Here is a 15,330-nt window from a genome sequence, read left to right as displayed (position 1 = left end):
CCCTCCACCTCCAAGCAACTCTCTTGAGCAAATATTTTGAGTACCTGCTACACACTAGGCACCATAATACAGATATGTAGTCCCTTCCCACAAAGAGTTTACAATCCCTTCTAGGAAGGTACTGACCTCATTTGAATGCCTCTGATGCTGGGGAGCTCACTACCTTTTGAGGTAGACTGTATCTTTGTGCACAGATGTAACTATGAGGAAGCTGCTTTTCTCTCTAAGACTCCTTGGCTCTGCTTGGCAGTAGAATTCCTACTTGTGGGGCAGGAGATGGGTCTATAAACCTCTTGCACTGGCACCTGACAGTATACCAAGTAGAAATGGCTGCCCAGGGAGCTCAGAGCTGCATCAGGAGGGTGGCCTCCATGAGGAGACTCTACAAGTGAATTGGGGGAAAACCATCTGATTTCCAGAGGATTTTGCATGCCAGCAGGTAGGACTTTAAGGGCAGAAAGCACCAACGGAGAGATTTTTTTTAGTCAATCAGGTGAGAAGGAAAGAGAGACAGAGAGGTGGTCATTGGTGGTCATTCACATTAGGATAATTAAAATCATTCAAATTATAACAGCTGACACTTACTGGCCTTATGTGCCAAACTCTGTGCTAGGCACCTTCCATACATTATCTCCATTAGTCACGGGGCCACCTCTTGAGGCAGACCACATGAACGGAGAGGGACTGAGACCCAGGACGCCACGGTGGGGCACAGAGAGAGGCCTTTGCCATGAGGGGGAAGCCCAGGTGGTCACAGTGCTCCCTCCACTCCAGACCTTGTTGGCTTCCTACAACGTGAGGAGGTAAATGTGACAGGAGTCATCAGTTCATTTCACAGGGGAGTTGACTGAGGCCCAGAGAGGTAAATTGAGTTGCCTCCCAGAGCTGGCTCGCAGAACAGGCCAGAATCCAGGCCTCAAGAGGCAGGGATAGAGAAGCAGCCAACACATGACAAGCCCTTGGCTTCAGAACACCAAGCCCAGACCCCAAGTGAGCATGATGGGCACAGGGTGGAGCAGCAAGCGTGGAGCCTGCAGCCTTTCCTCTGGGGCTGGGATCAGCCAGAGAGGTTTGATGTGGAGCCTTACCTGCTACCCAGGGTCTGGCAGCTGCAAGGACATCAGCCCCCACATAAAAACACATCCCACTTCCCCTCATCTGCCACCATGCCCTTGGTGGGCAGCCAAAGCCCTGGTCTTTCAGAGCAGGCCCAGGTTTTCCAGAGGCGTGTTACTCGGGCGCACCTGTCTGTCTGTCCTTAGGGGTCTTGGTTCAGAACGGGGAACGAAACTCAACCTTCCACTAGCAGCCTGATTAAGCACTTTTAAGGATTCATGGGAGGGACTGGCCCTGAGCCTGTGGAGTTTGTGCTGGGGGTTGCTGACAGGTTTACATTTCGGTTTCTATTTATTCTTTTTATCAACCTGCCCATGAGCAATTTATTATTTACTTACTATCATACATGAGGAATTGAGGCTCAGAGAAGTTGAGTAACGTACTCAAGGTCACAGAGCTAGGTAGAGGCAGAGCCTAGTGCCAGCCTACAGGACTCTGCGACTATCAGCAGTGGTCCTCCTCTTCTCTCCCCTTTGCTCTGGGTGCTCCTCCTCAGCCCCTGCCCTGTGGTTAACACCCCTTTCTCTCTCTGCATCCTTCTGGGTCCTCCTCAGCTCCAAGATCTACATGGCTGACTTGGAATCTGCACTGCACTACATCCTGCGGGTGGAAGTAGGCAAGTTCTCTGTTCTGGAGGGGCAGCGCCTCGTGGCCCTGAAAAAGTTCATGGCCGTGCTGGCCCAGGTGAGCAAGGCCCCAGTCTTCTTCGTCCACACAGCTCCACATCGGATCAGTATGCCTCCCTGCAGCAGGCCCTGTGCCAGGCCAGAGGGGTCAGCCCGGCCTCTCCCTCAGGAGATCATGATCTGGCCGGACATCCGGACCCACGGCTCTCCAGGGCCCCTGTGGGCTGCTGCCCTGCAGTCTCAGTCATACCTTGCACCAGGCTCACACTGCCAGGGACACCCTTTCCCAGCCCCTCCCTGTGCAGGTGGCTGGGCTGGGCAGGGCCAGATGCCCTGGGGATGGCCTGGCTGGTTCAGTGACTGTGGCTCTGCCTGAGGCCTCTACCACAACGTGAACCTGTGGCTCTGCCTGAGGCCTCCACCACAACCTGAACCTGCAGTGTGGCCTCCCACTTCCTGCCATAGTCACTAGGAAGCAGGACCCATGGAGGCTAAAGTAAGGGAAAGAAGCCTTTCCGAACCTCCTCTCTTCCCTCCCAGTCCCTGATCATGGTCTGACTAGGTCCTTGGCCCTAGCCATGCCTTCCTTATTCCTTTGTAGTTTCCTGCCAACTTGGCTACTCTATGAAGTGTGTAGCTCTTGCCTGTTGAGGACCTGCCATGTGTCAGGCGTTTAATCCTCTTACCTTTGCTGCACAGTGGCAGGCGTTACCCCCTTTAAGAGGCCCAGGTTGTTGAGGTGACTTGCTTTACGCCTCCCAGGGAGGAGGTGCTGCGAGGATCTGAGCTGAGGTGCCCCTTTCTTTGCCACGCTACTTCCTCATCTTTGAAGGTGAGACGCAGGCCCCTTTCCTCTCTGCACCTGACTCCTCCCTCCCTGCATCCTTCTGTCTGGCTCCAGAGCCACTGCCAGTGCTGCCCTACTTAAAGCCCAAGGCTCTGGGCTGCTGAGGACTGCTGAGTCAGATGCGGGCTCTGGTCCCCTTCCGAGCCTGCCTGCTGACTCAGCCACCCTCAGCCCCTGGGTGCCAGGTCTGAGCCATCCTCTGTGGGGCAGGTCCACCGGCAGCTGGGGTACCTCTGGGGCTGATCTGGGCCTCCCACTCAGGAGCTGCCAGCCAGCCTGCTCCCTATTCCCCACCTCACCCCCAGCCCTGGCCTCCCTGCCCAGTGGGCTCAATCTTTGTGCCTGAGTGATGCTGTTATCATCTGAGGCTGGAGCCCCTGGTCCCTCCCGCGGGTCCCTGCTCTCTCTCAAAAGCAGCTGGCGGGCCTGGCCACTGGGTGGCGCGCGGTCACCAGCGTTTCCTGCTCCTGGCAGAGGGTGGCTCCCTCTAAGTCCAGAGCCCTTAATTCATCCTTCCTCCTGACACCAGGGCCTGAGAAGGAGGAAGGGTCCAAGTCAGGATGACGGCGAAGGTCAGTGAGAAACGCTGACTTGAAGCTGTAAATTCATGTTGAGGGCCTGGAGGCCTGAGTGCGCTGACCAAGAGGGAGCGTGTTAAAGACAAGATTCTTCCGGCTGCTTCTCCCTCGGGGCCTGTGTCCAGCCCTGGAGCTTTGAGGGGAATATGTAATGGCTTTCGCAGAGGCCTGGATCCATTGGCAGGCATTTCTATTCAGTGATCATTCTTTGCTCTTTTTCCTCCAGCAAGTTTCTTGGTGTCTTGGTCCTCTTGACCTGTGCCTGGTGGTTTTATCTGCCCTGCTTCCCTGGCATCCCTCTCTTCTCCTGCCGGCCCCCCCCCCCCGACCCCCCGCCCCTGCCGCCCTGGGCGTGTGTGTGCACACACACGCCTGCACACATATCTGTCCTCCTCCCTGGGGTCCTTGCGGTTTTAAAGTGCTGATACTAATCAGATTTCAGTTGACTTATTGTCAGAGTAGCTTTTCATGTTCCTTGGAGACTCTTGGGAGTTACCATCAAGGTCTGGACTTGGCTATAAGCCCCCGGGCCGTCTTGTTCCCACCAGCAGTCCATGGAATACAGATGGAAGGCTGTTCACCAGCCTCGCCCAGCAGTCAGTCAGTTGGCAAGTCAGCTGGTCTTCAGAAGATAACACGCAGAGAGGACTGTGTGGCCCAAGTTCCCAGCAGCCTTGTGAAGCCACGCGGGTGCTCAGCCTTCTTCCCAGGGGCAGTGTGGGATCAAGAGTCAGCCTTGAGAGAGGGAGGCCCAAAGGGTCCAGCCTCACCCAGAGCCTCGGGCCTCTCCCCACGCCATCCTTCATGTTGCCAGGTGCCCCAGAGCAAAGGTAGTAGGAACCTGCATTTGTGTCTGAGGCAGAATGTTTTCCTGGTGGTTTTGGAGAGTTTCAGGGAACTGCCTCCGCCCACTTCTGTTTAGTCCCCTACCCTCTCCGGGACTGCCTCCGAGCACATGGGGACTTGCTTTTCCCTCCCCAGCTTTCCCTTATGCCTCCCACAGCACTTCCCGGGCCAGCCCTTAGTCCAGAACTTCCTGCATTCCGTAAATGACTGGCTCAAGAGGCAACAGAGAAAGAAAATTCCCTACAGTTTCTTTAAAGCTGCCCTGGACAACAGGAAGGAGGTGAGTCTGGCGGAAACTGAACACCTTCTCCGAATCCTCAGTAACTGTGGGGGTGGGAGGGGTTCGTCCTGCAGCCTCTGTGCTCCTTCACCCCCTTGTATTCAGGAAAGAGTCCTCGATCTCTCTCGATCTCTCTCTCGGTCAGTTCCTTACATCAATAAACTACTCACGGAGCTGTCTGCATGCCCATCTTGTGTAGCCTTCCCAGCGGTGGTGGGAGTAGCTCTGATCCCCATTTAGCACATGGGGAAGCTGAGGTTAAGAGAGGTTAAGTAACTTGTCTAAGATCATAGAGCCAGTGGGTGGTTGGGCTGGGATTTAAGACCCGAGTGTGAAATTCCAGTTGTGAGCGAGTTTGTAGCAGCTTCTCCCCGTAGCCTGCAGGCACATCGAGCTCCTCATATAGCTCTTCTGGCCCTCTCCAGGGACCCCTTTCTGGGCTCCTGTGTGTGCCACTCTTTGCCAAAGTGGCCCACTGCAGCTGGCAGAGGCACACAACCTTACAGATGTGTAAGATGCCAAAGCTTGAAGGGACCTCAGAGGCCAAACCCCTCATTTTACAGATGGAGAGGTTGAGGCTAGAATCAGGATGCGACTTGGTTCGTGTCACAGCTTTTCAGATCTGCTGCTCCTTTGATGGGTGTAGCCAGTGAAAGAGAGATGCCATCTTCCAGGTGATAGAGAGAGGGACCTCATTTGTCTCAGGGCTATATGCTGACCTTCAAATCTCCTGAAAGCTTCTTTCCTCACCACCCATCCCATTCTTTTTCTTTTCCATATATGCACTCATGCAAGTACGTGTTCCTTAGGGCACTATGATTGCCAAGAAGGTGCACTGGGTTGGCTGCCAGGGGAGTGAGCCACATTTCCGGGGCTTTCCCTGTTCCTTGTGGATCCTCTTTCATTTCCTGACGGTGCAAGCAGCTCGGCACAATTTAGACCACTCACAAGAAACAGGTGAGTCCGAGGCCTGCCCGTGTCCCCCGCTACCCCCAGCCCTGTGCCCCAGCCCCCGTGCCCCAGCCCCACCCTGCCTTGCCCTCCATAGGCTCCCCACTGCCTGCCCAGATATAGCAAATTCTGCATTTGCAGTTGGCCTCATGCACTCAGCATAGAACCAGAATGGGGAGGACCTGAAGAAGCCCCCCAGTCCTGCCCCCTGTCTCAGGGTGGTACCCCTTGCAGGCTTAGGGACACCTGAGTGTCTTTCTGGCTCTCCTGGAGCCACGAGCTTGCTTTGTTTATAGAACTTTGTGAAAAATTTGTGGTTCAATTTTTTATACTCCTATAAAGGAAATTATGTCTATTTCAATCCATGTGGCTGATAGTGTGCACTTTGAACAATTCTATTGTTTCCCATGGAAAAGTCATTTTCTTTTTCTTTTCTTTTTTTTTTAGAGAGTGGCAGTGCACAAGCTTGGGAGGGAGGGGCAGAGAGGGAGAGAGAGAATCTTAAGCAGACTCCATGCCCAACACAGAACCCGACACGAGGCTCAATCTCATCACCCTGAGATTGTGACCTGAGCTGAAATCAAGAGTCGGACACTTAACCAAGCCTGAAAAATCATTTTTTAAGGGAAGCTGGGGAAACCTCCCTCCTGCCTTGCTCCCTCCTTAAACTGCGTGGTGGCCTGCCATCATCCATTCTGCCTCACAACCAGAGGGCAGGCCTCCAATCCAGTCCACATTTACTGAGGGTTCTCTCAGGCACTGGTTCAGCCTGGAGGATGTAAATGTGGAAAAGAAAGAGTCCGTGCTCTCAGTCGGGCAGGTGAGCAGAGAGCTGTTCTGCAGTGTGCCAAGGCCGAGAACTGGCAGAGAAGGCATGCGGTGAGAGGGAGGAAGTGCTCCATGCTGCTAGGAGGGACAAGAGGAGGAAAGCTGAGAATGGATGGGTGAACAGGAGCTGAGCTAGGAGGGAGGAGTGCCCCGACAGAGGGAAGGAATTAGAGGAGCTGCCAGGGTGCAGCCAGCCACCCAGCGTTTACTGGGTTAAGCATCGTCAAAGGGTCAGGCCCTGCTCCAGGAGGGGGTACAGTGGTGCGTGAGATGTGAAGTCCCTCCTCAGAGGGACAGTATTCCAGGGGCAGGAGACAGTAACCATACAGATCGATCATCTCGGGTGTGGTGCTGAATGCTCTGAAGAAGATAGACTACGTGGTGTGGAAGAGGGGTGGGGGAGGGCTGCTGTGTTCAGACAGGGTGGCCAGGGGAGGCTTCCCTAAAGACGTGGCCCAGTACTCACCCCTGACTGGAGAGAGGGAAGCACTGTGGGACATCTGGGAAGAGAGGCCTCCAGGCTGCACTGGTTATGCCAGGGCTGCCAGAAAGTGCTACACACTAGGGGACTTGCACAACAGAAACTCATTTTCTCCCAGTTCCTGAGGCTGGAAGTCCGAGACCATGGTGTGTCAGTAGGGTTGGTGTCTGCTGAGACCTCTCCTTGGCTTGCAGGTGGCCGTCTTCTCCCTGTGTCTTCATGTGGTCTTCACTGGGTGTGTGCCATATCCACATTTCCTCCTCTTATAAGGACACCAGTCATATAGCTTAGAGCCTGCTCTCATGATCTCATTTTACCTTAATTATGTTTTTAGACACTTTGTCCAAATACAGTCACATTCTGAAATGCTGGGGGTTAGGACTTCGACATGTGAATATGAGTGGATGCAGTACAGCCCATAACGCAGGCCAAGGACTAGCAGGTGCCCAAAATAAGTCTGGCACGTTTGCAGCACCAGAAGAAGGCCGGTGGCAGAACCTGGGGTAGGGGAGGCGGCGGAGAGGGTGCAGGTCTGGTGGTCTCAGTTGGGGAGGGGTTTGGATTTCTGATTCAGCGTTATGAGACACTCCTGGAGAGTTTCATAGGGGAGTGTCACCAGCGATCGATCTTTAGGGAGACTGCTGGGTGGAGGGTGGGCTGCCCCAGGAAATGGTGGAACTAATCCAGGAGAGGTGGTGGTGGTCGCCCAGACCAGAGCAGTAGGCAGCACGTGGAAGAAGTGGTCAGGCTTGGGAATATTTTGAAGGTAGTGCTGATAGGAGCCCGTAGCAGGCTGGATGAAGAATACATGCAGGAGCCATGACCCAGGGTGGAGGGTGGACCCCAGCGTCGTTGGGCCTGAGGATCAGGCGGACGATGGTTCTATGAGCTGAGAGATGGGAAGGCTCAGGGGTGGGAGGTTAGAGACGGTGAGGGACTTTGCAGTCTGGGCCCATCAGCTGTCTGAATGGAGATGTAGACAGGTGAGTCTAGGGTTCTGGGGGGAGGTCCAGGGTAGAGATACAAATCTTGTGGGCATTAGCATGTGGGCGATAGCTGAAGCCTCAGGACAGGGCAGGCAGAGACAACACTGAGGCCTCTGCTCTGGGGCGTGCAGCCTCTGGGCCTCTGCCGAGGAACCGGAGCCAGCAAAGGAGACTGAGAAGGAGCCGCCACTGCATCTCCAAGTACAGTGTTGGAAGGAGGAGGGTGCAGTGAGCCGAGTGGGGCGGCTGTGCTGCCAGAGGCGCTGCCAGACAAGGAGCTCTCTGGCAAGAGCTGTTGTGGTGGAGCAGACGGCAGAAAGGCCGGGGTAGATTGGGCAGAAGAGAGAATAAGAGGCGAGAAATTGGAGATAACGGGGCAGTAACTGGGGTCAGAGAAGGGATGTCTTTATTGCAATTGTCTTTACCGATCAGAATGATCTCGTGTTAAGGCAGAAATTGATGATGTGATAACAAAGGAATATATTTCCAGGTGTGAAATCCTGAGACGGCCAGAAGGGGTGAGGTCCAGAGCACAGGGCAGGAGAGAAAGCGGAGCCCAGCTGCATGGCCAGCGGTGGCAGTGGGCAGGTGGCAGTGGGTGGCTGGGCCGGAGGCCAGAGAAGGCTGCCCAGAGGGGGCTCAGGAGGACAGAGGTGGGGCATGGCTTTCATGGGTGCTCAGGGTGCCAGGAGTGATGATGTGCGGAGTAGTCATGAGCAGGACACAGAGCAGGGGCTGAAGTCCCAGTGGGTGCAGGTGTGGGACCCAGAGTTTGGTTTGGAGGGGCTGAGGTCTTGGAACAGGACAGAGAGTTTGGGAAGCAGCCACCAGCAGGGAGGGTCCTTCCGCCACCCCCAGGCCTGACGTGTGAGGAGTGTGGAAGACCAGAGGGTTTCACAGGGGCGTGTATCGGGGAGCCCAGAGTCAGGGGAGGAAGGTAAGTGGAGTATTCAGAGGTGTGTGCTGATGCCAATCCAGGGGGCCCTGTGGAAGGGAGTGGGGGGCAGGGGGAGATGGAGACAAAGCAGGGGATGTGGAGAGGCAGATCGGAGGGACCCCTGAGGCAGTGCCTGAGGGAACAGGAAGCCTAGAGCAGATTGGGCACAGGAGGGGTGCAGGGCACAGCTGGTAGGTAGCTGGCCCCTGCCTGACTCTCCAGACAGGTCTCAAAGAGCCTACGTGTCCTGCTGATGAGTTTGGACTTTATCCCAACTGTCAGTAAGTGACAGGGACCTGGGTGAGTGACAGAGAAAGGGAACTGAGATTTGGAGTTTGGGAAGAGATGGGGTCAGCTCTAGAGTGACCCCTATAGGGCGGACAGGTATGCAAGGAGACCCCGGGCCCCTCATCAGAAGGTGGGCCGTGTCAGGAACAGAGTAGGGGCTGGTGGGCGCAGGCCGCCCCCGAGGACCCCGTGACCAGAACAGCATCTCCCCTCCCTGTAGCCGAGGCCCAGGAAGTCCTCCAGGCCATCCGGAGCTACGTGCGCTTCTTCTTCGGCTGCCGAGACTGCGCCAACCACTTCGAGCAGATGGCGGCGGCCTCCATGAACCGGGTGGATAGTCTGAACAGCGCCGTGCTCTGGCTCTGGTCTAGCCACAACAAGGTCAATGCTCGCCTGGCGGGTAAGGAAGGAGTCACCCCCAGAGGAAGAGGGAGGTGGGGGAGTTTGGGGGACCTGGACCAGAGGTAGGAGAGGGACACTCAGCGTCCCCCAGGGGACACCCCATGTTCCATGGTGCTTCACGGCGCGCAGGGCCCTTCCGCATGCTCTGCCTGCTGTGCTGAGGTAGGTCAGTGTCCTTAGACCTGTTTTCCGAGTGAGGAAGCTGAGGCTTAGACGCTCTAGGACCGTGGTCTTCTGATGCCTCTGCTCACTCTGTCCCCTGCACCAGGGCCCCTTCCTCAGAATGCCTGGGGTCCCTGTCCGGCCTCCCCTGTTCTGCTTTCTGACTGGCAGCTCCTTCCTGACTCAGACCGTTAGCGAGGAGAGCCGGGCTGTTCCACCCACTAGGAGGGCTCTGGCAGTGAAATGTGCTGGAAGAGAAAGACCGCGTGGACCGATTGTCTTCCCCACTTACAGTGTTTTCTGCTCCCAGCGCACAGGAGTGGGACGAGCCCAACAGGCAGAAGCATTAAACTCCAGGGTGACCAGAAGCTGGCGGGTCGGGAGGGAGCCATCTGCGGTCTGCCGGGGGCCTGGGCTTATCTGTGAGGAGGGGGAAAGCTTGAGGCCCACGGTCACCGCCCCCCTCCCCAGGGCTGGGGGGTTAAAGGAGCGAGTGGAGCAGGTGGTGGTGCAGGCTGCTGTGCTAGCTCTGTCTCCTGGGGCCTCCTGGTGGACTCGGGAGAGAAGGCACGCGCCAGGCTCTCCTCTCACCCCTTCCCTCCCCGCTGCCACCCCGCCCCTGCCGCCACATGCTCCATTTGACCCTCCAGCCCCTTGACCCGGGCAGGCTCCCTGCTTCCCTCGGGACCCAGCAGGAGGGCCAGTCAAGGCTTCTCCTGGAGGGGCCCAAAGGAGGGCAGTACCCTGACCTCTGTGGCAGAGTCCTTGTGGCTCAAACTAGGAACAGTTCGAGGCAGGTATAAACTGAGTGCTCACTTTACAAGGCAGGTCTCTACTGCTTCTCAAGGCATCTTTGGAACTATCTGATGTCCTCTCCCCAAAATAACTATTCCAGCTTTTACATCACTTGCCCCTGCTTCATTCCGACCCGCACCTTTCTCTTCCCCCTATTAAACCCTTTAGGAGAGGTGCCGCCTCCAAGCGATCTGGGCTGATGGGTGTCCCCAGGGCGACCCGGGCCAGGAGCAGCCAGTGGCGGCCCTTGGGGGCTCAGCCATTGGGGTAACTTCCTGAGTCTCCCGAGTGCCCTTTCCCCATCCAGGCCCCTGGGCACCCCTACACACAGCCACCAGAGCCCACCTGGGAAGGAAACCCCACTGACTCCTACCTATCCCCAGGGGCTGCTGGGACAGAAAGGAGGACACCTGTGGAATGACCACCCACCACGAACTCTTGTTTTAAAACACATTTTCCCTTTAAATTACAAAAGTAATGTATCTTCACTGTATAAAACTTGGGGAATTTCAGAAAACTGTGAAGAAGAAAATGACCAGCAGGCCAACCAAAGTCTGCAAGATGGGACGTCTTTCAACCCTTTCCCATGCCTGGGAGGGGGTGGGGTGCAGCCCAGGAGCAGAGCTGATGAGGAAGTGGCAGCAGGGGGCTGTTCTCCATCCCTGGGGGCTGTGGGGGGCTGTGGGTAGGAGTCGGCCCTGACCAGAGCCGCACCAGCACTACCCTGTGCTAGTTTCGTCCCTGGCTTCTGTCACGCCCATCACTTCCAAGGGCAGCGGTGAACCCTTTTTGCAGACGAGGAAGCTAGCATTCTGAGTGAGGAAGGAGTTCTGGGCTTTGAGGTGGGCGCAGTGGTGACAGCAGCCTGTGTGTGCTTCCCTGCCCAGGTGCCGCCAGCGAGGACCCTCACTTCCCTAAGGTGCAGTGGCCGCCCCGTGGACTCTGTTCTGCCTGCCACAACGATCTCTGGGGTTCGCCTGTGTGGGACCTGGACAACACCCTCAGATTCCTCAAGACCCACTTCTCCCCAAGCAATGTCGTCCTGGACATGCCTTCGGCTGTACCGGGCCCCCAGATGGGTGCCCTGAGGATGGCAGCCGGGAATGTTACTCTGGGCCCCAAGAAGGCTGGGATCGCGGTAGGCCCAGGGACCAAGTCCCCCGGAACCACTGTTCCTGAGGTTCCCACAGAGAGACTCAGTGCCACTTACCCCCAGGATATGCTCCTCGGTCTCAGTGTGACCCCGGCTGAGCCAGACCGGGGATCTCGTGAGCACAGAGCAGAGCTTCAGATGGATAAGCTGGAGCAGCCAAAAGGGCAGCAACACTTGACCAAGCGAGACACAGGAACAGTATTGCTGGCTGAGTTCCTGGCTGAGAAGAACCTCCCCAGAAACCCTTCAGAGCTGAGGCGAGTGGGTCGCAGCTCAAAGCAGCTGGCCAGCATTCCCGAGGGGGAGCCGGAGGCTGGGCCCATGGGGGGCCGGGACCAGTGGCTGCAGGTGCTGGAAGGGAACTTCTCCCACCTGGACATCAGCCTCTGTGTGGGACTCTACTCCCTGTCTTTCATGGGCCTTCTGGCCATCTACACCTACTTCCGGGCCAGGATGAGGGCACTGAAGGGCCATCCTGGCCACCCCGCAGCCTGAGCCATTCAGCCTGGGAGCGGGGCAGGAAAGGGAGCTGCCACTCATGGTGCTCTTCCAGCCCCCTGCCCCTCTCCCCCCTTTTTCCCCTTGTTCCTTGTCCAGGGAAATCCAGGGAAACTAGTTGCTCCAGTGAACTCCTTGGGCCTTCTGGGAAGGAATGTCCCATAGACATAAAAGCATGCATAGGGTTTGCGTTCAGCTGACAGCACCCGGGAGGGCAGCCTTGGGTAGAGGGGTTGGGAGGCTCAGTCCCTGGCCCCTCAACACCAGATTCCTCTTTTTCATCTTATTCAAAGTCCTGCCTGTTCTCGCTGAAACTTCCATGTCTCCCCTTGGTCTTGGCCCTAAACTGGGGCAAGCAAGGCCACAGCTCCCCAGTTTCCCCATCCAAAGGAGGGGTCCCAGGGCTAGTGGGCTAGAGCAGAACTCTTTGCTATATTCCAAGGCTCTGTCCATCCCCCTCTCTTCTGAATATAAAGAGGCCTTCGTGCCAGAGAAAGAAGGATTGCCTCTGGCCCTCTGTGGCCTGTTTATCCTCCAGCCCCTCATATCTCCAGGATGGGGTTTGTTTTGTGTGTGTGGATGGCAGTGGAGGGGGGAGGTGTCTGGAAGCTTCTGAAAGTCCTGCTGGTCTCCCAGGTGAGGCTTGAGTCAGGGTTGGAGGGAGGAGAGCCTCTGGATCCTTCCCCAGACCTCTGCCGCTGGAAGTGGTGTGGACTTGGATGAGTGATGGCCACAGGGCTGGGTGGTGAGCAGCTGGCTCAGTGGGACTGGAAAAGAGCTAGTATGGGATTTAGGGAAGGGTACTGGTGTCTTTAGTGCCTTGGCTCTGGGCTGAGCAGTGAGGGTACAGCGAAGCCACAGGAAAAAGATGGTTGCTTCAGATGTGCTTTGGCTCCTCCCCAGTGGACTCTACCCCTCTTGGAGTGGGGTCTTTTGTCTTTTGATCTTGGCCTCCAAAACAGATGCTAATCTTTGAATGTGGAGGATGCTGGAGTGAGAGGGGAGTATCATTTCTCTTGAGGGTCCACCTCCCATCGTGTAGAGGTTAAAAGGGTCAGAGGGGAGGGTGACTATATGTACACATGCTTGATTCCCACTCTACCCCACTGCTTGAGGTGGGGGGTTGTGGAATAAATTATTTTTGTTAAGGCAAGCCCTGGCGTGTTCTTGAACTTACTGTTTGAGACCTAGTACCCAGGTCTGGGCAGCAGGCACAGAATCCAGCCTCAGTGGGGATCCAGCCAACCATGATTTCCGTCGGCTCACGTAGCTCTTGCCCCGCAGGGGACAAGGTGGCCTGGCACAGCCCCTTTCTCCTGGTTGGGGCCCTCTGAGCCCCTACCGCCTCCACATGCACCAGGAGGCTGAGAGGCCTTGGTGGAGGTCTAAGGCCACCTCCTTCTGTCCCCCCAGGCTCTCTGGAGTGCCTGCGTCGGTGCTTCCAGTTCTGCTCCAGGAACCTTCCTCTGCACCTGCCCAGGGCTCTACAGCCACCCTCCTGCACCTCCGGCTCTCTCTCAAGGAAGGAGAGGGTTTGTTTGTGAGAGCAGGCCTGCACTGGCTATTCAGCAAGGAGGAGCCTACCAGATTAGAGAGCCTGCCCCTAATCCGGCCTGCTGGGTTTTACAAGGATCAGAGCGGCTGATAATGAACCTCATTAAGGGGGAGCAGGGGCCTCAATCGGATTTGGGGTTTTCTTTCTGACATCTTCACTCAGATGGCCTTGGCACTGGTGGGCAGGGGGGAGCAGGTGGGATGCCAAGCACCCTCACTCTGCTAGGGCAGCTGGGATGGGGGACACGGGCAGGGGCCAACCCCCCCTCCCCCATCCCTGCTTGTGTCAGCCCTGTGTTACCTCTTTAGCTGGATGGATTCCAGCCTGGAGCCTCTCTGCAGGCCTCTTGTCTGCCTTCAGGTTCCCTGTCTGTGTCCCGCGGGGCTCCACTCATCCATCTGCCCCCTCTATTCTCCTAGGCTGGCTCTGCCCCTCTCCCCTCTGCCCCACTGGGGTCTGGCTGGGAGGCTGACAGGCCAGCAAGAAGGAGAAAGAGGTCCTAGGGCCAGTGTACACCGGGCCGAGACCACTCGCCTTGCTCCTCTGGTACCTGGTACCTGACACAGTGTCATGGGCAGAGGATTTCCATCAGTGAGCCCTTCTGGCTCTAGTGAGGCAGGCTCTGGGGGGGCCTCGACTGTGGGTGTGGGCCTCTCCCTCACAGCCCAGCCTTTCCTGGGCTGTCCCAGCCACTCTGATTGATCAACAGGGGTGGGCCCCTCCTCAGCGGGGCTGCTGCCTTTCACCTTGATTTCCCCAGGGCACGCTCTGCGGCATGCCATCGATAAACGAGCTTGCCCACCAGCCTGGCCCCTCCCCCAGCCCGTCTGCCAGGCTGGGAGGACAGGCTTCTGGGCTTCTGTGACTTGCCATTCTAGGACGGGCTTCTCTGCTTGCCATTCTAGGTGGTTCTCTGCATCCTGGGAGAGCTCCCATGCAGGAGAGGGTCCTCAGGGAAGCCCTGCAAGCCGAAGGCTCCTTGATCTGGGGCTGCACAGAGAAATTCCCCTCTGCCTGGAATGCGACCTACTGAGCATTCAGAAATGATTTCTTAGAAATGGAGGCAGCTGAGCTGGCTTTTGAAAAATGAGTGGGTGTTAGCAAGGAAAATGAGGAAAAATGCATCACAGACCAAGGGGAAAGCACATGCCAAGTCCAACAAAGAAAAATAATGAATACAGGAAATTCTCAATAAAAAATATAGAATTTTTTTTTATTAAAAAAAATTTAAGGGGCATCTGGGTGGCTCAGTCAGTGGTGCATCTGACTTTTGATTTCATCTTAATTTCGGCTCAGGTCATGGTCTCAGGGTCTTAAGATCCAGCCTCACCACGGGCTCTGTGCTCAGTGGGGAGTCAGCTTGAGATTCTCTCTCTCCCTCCCCCTGTGCTCCTCCTCCTTACTCGTACACGCTTGCTCGCTCGCTCACTCGCAAAATAAATTTTTAAAAAGAACTTTAAGGGTAGTTTTCAGTGTTGCCCTAAACTAAAGCTGGGGATACACAGAAGATAGGGTTCTCACTGTTGTGGTGCTTCACTCTAAAGGGAAGAGACAGGAGAGAAAAATGTGCTCAATGCTCTTAAGGAGGGACCAGCAGGAGGATTGGGGGAGGCTTCCCTGAGAGCTGAAGGATGAGAAGCCAGGGGGTGGCCCCATCTCCAAGCCTGGTTCCTCCTGGGCAGCCTTGGCATGGGGTAGGGGTGGGGGGCAGGCACTTCACATCATTCCCTGGGTGTGGGGGTAAGAACTGGGCTCTAGGGGACCCACACAACCTTGACCCTTGGTTACCAGCAGTTGAAGGAGGAGGAGATCTCTTTCATTCCTATGGCTTGGCCACTAACCAGCTGCATGTGACGGGTAAACCATTCATGTCTTGGGTGCCAGCCTCCTCACCTCTAAGATAAAGGCCTCAGATGAAGCTTCATGGTCTCTAAGGTGCCTTTACCTCTCTACAGTGCTTTCTTGTCAGCTCAGCGAGGGGGCATGTCCCTTCAGAGCCTT

The 15,330-nt window shown here is 56.3% G+C and overlaps 1 protein-coding gene across 1 annotated transcript in view; it reads left to right on the top strand.

Moving 5' to 3' along the window:
* Window positions 1-12,927, top strand: part of QSOX1 (quiescin sulfhydryl oxidase 1) — a 35,530-nt gene extending 22,603 nt beyond the window's left edge. The window contains exons 8-12 of the mRNA XM_072831034.1: window positions 1,671-1,800; window positions 4,171-4,293; window positions 5,103-5,250; window positions 8,985-9,164; window positions 11,011-12,927. Of these exons, the coding sequence (XP_072687135.1) occupies window positions 1,671-1,800; window positions 4,171-4,293; window positions 5,103-5,250; window positions 8,985-9,164; window positions 11,011-11,771 (1,342 nt within the window). The 3' untranslated portion in view covers window positions 11,772-12,927. The remainder of the gene's footprint in view (window positions 1-1,670; window positions 1,801-4,170; window positions 4,294-5,102; window positions 5,251-8,984; window positions 9,165-11,010) is intronic.
* The last annotated feature ends 2,403 nt before the right edge of the window (window positions 12,928-15,330 follow it).

Source organism: Canis lupus, chromosome 6, assembly GCF_048164855.1.
Source record: "Canis lupus baileyi chromosome 6, mCanLup2.hap1, whole genome shotgun sequence".
NCBI classification, from domain to species: Eukaryota; Metazoa; Chordata; class Mammalia; order Carnivora; family Canidae; genus Canis; species Canis lupus.
This window is presented reverse-complemented; position numbering and strand designations above follow the sequence as displayed.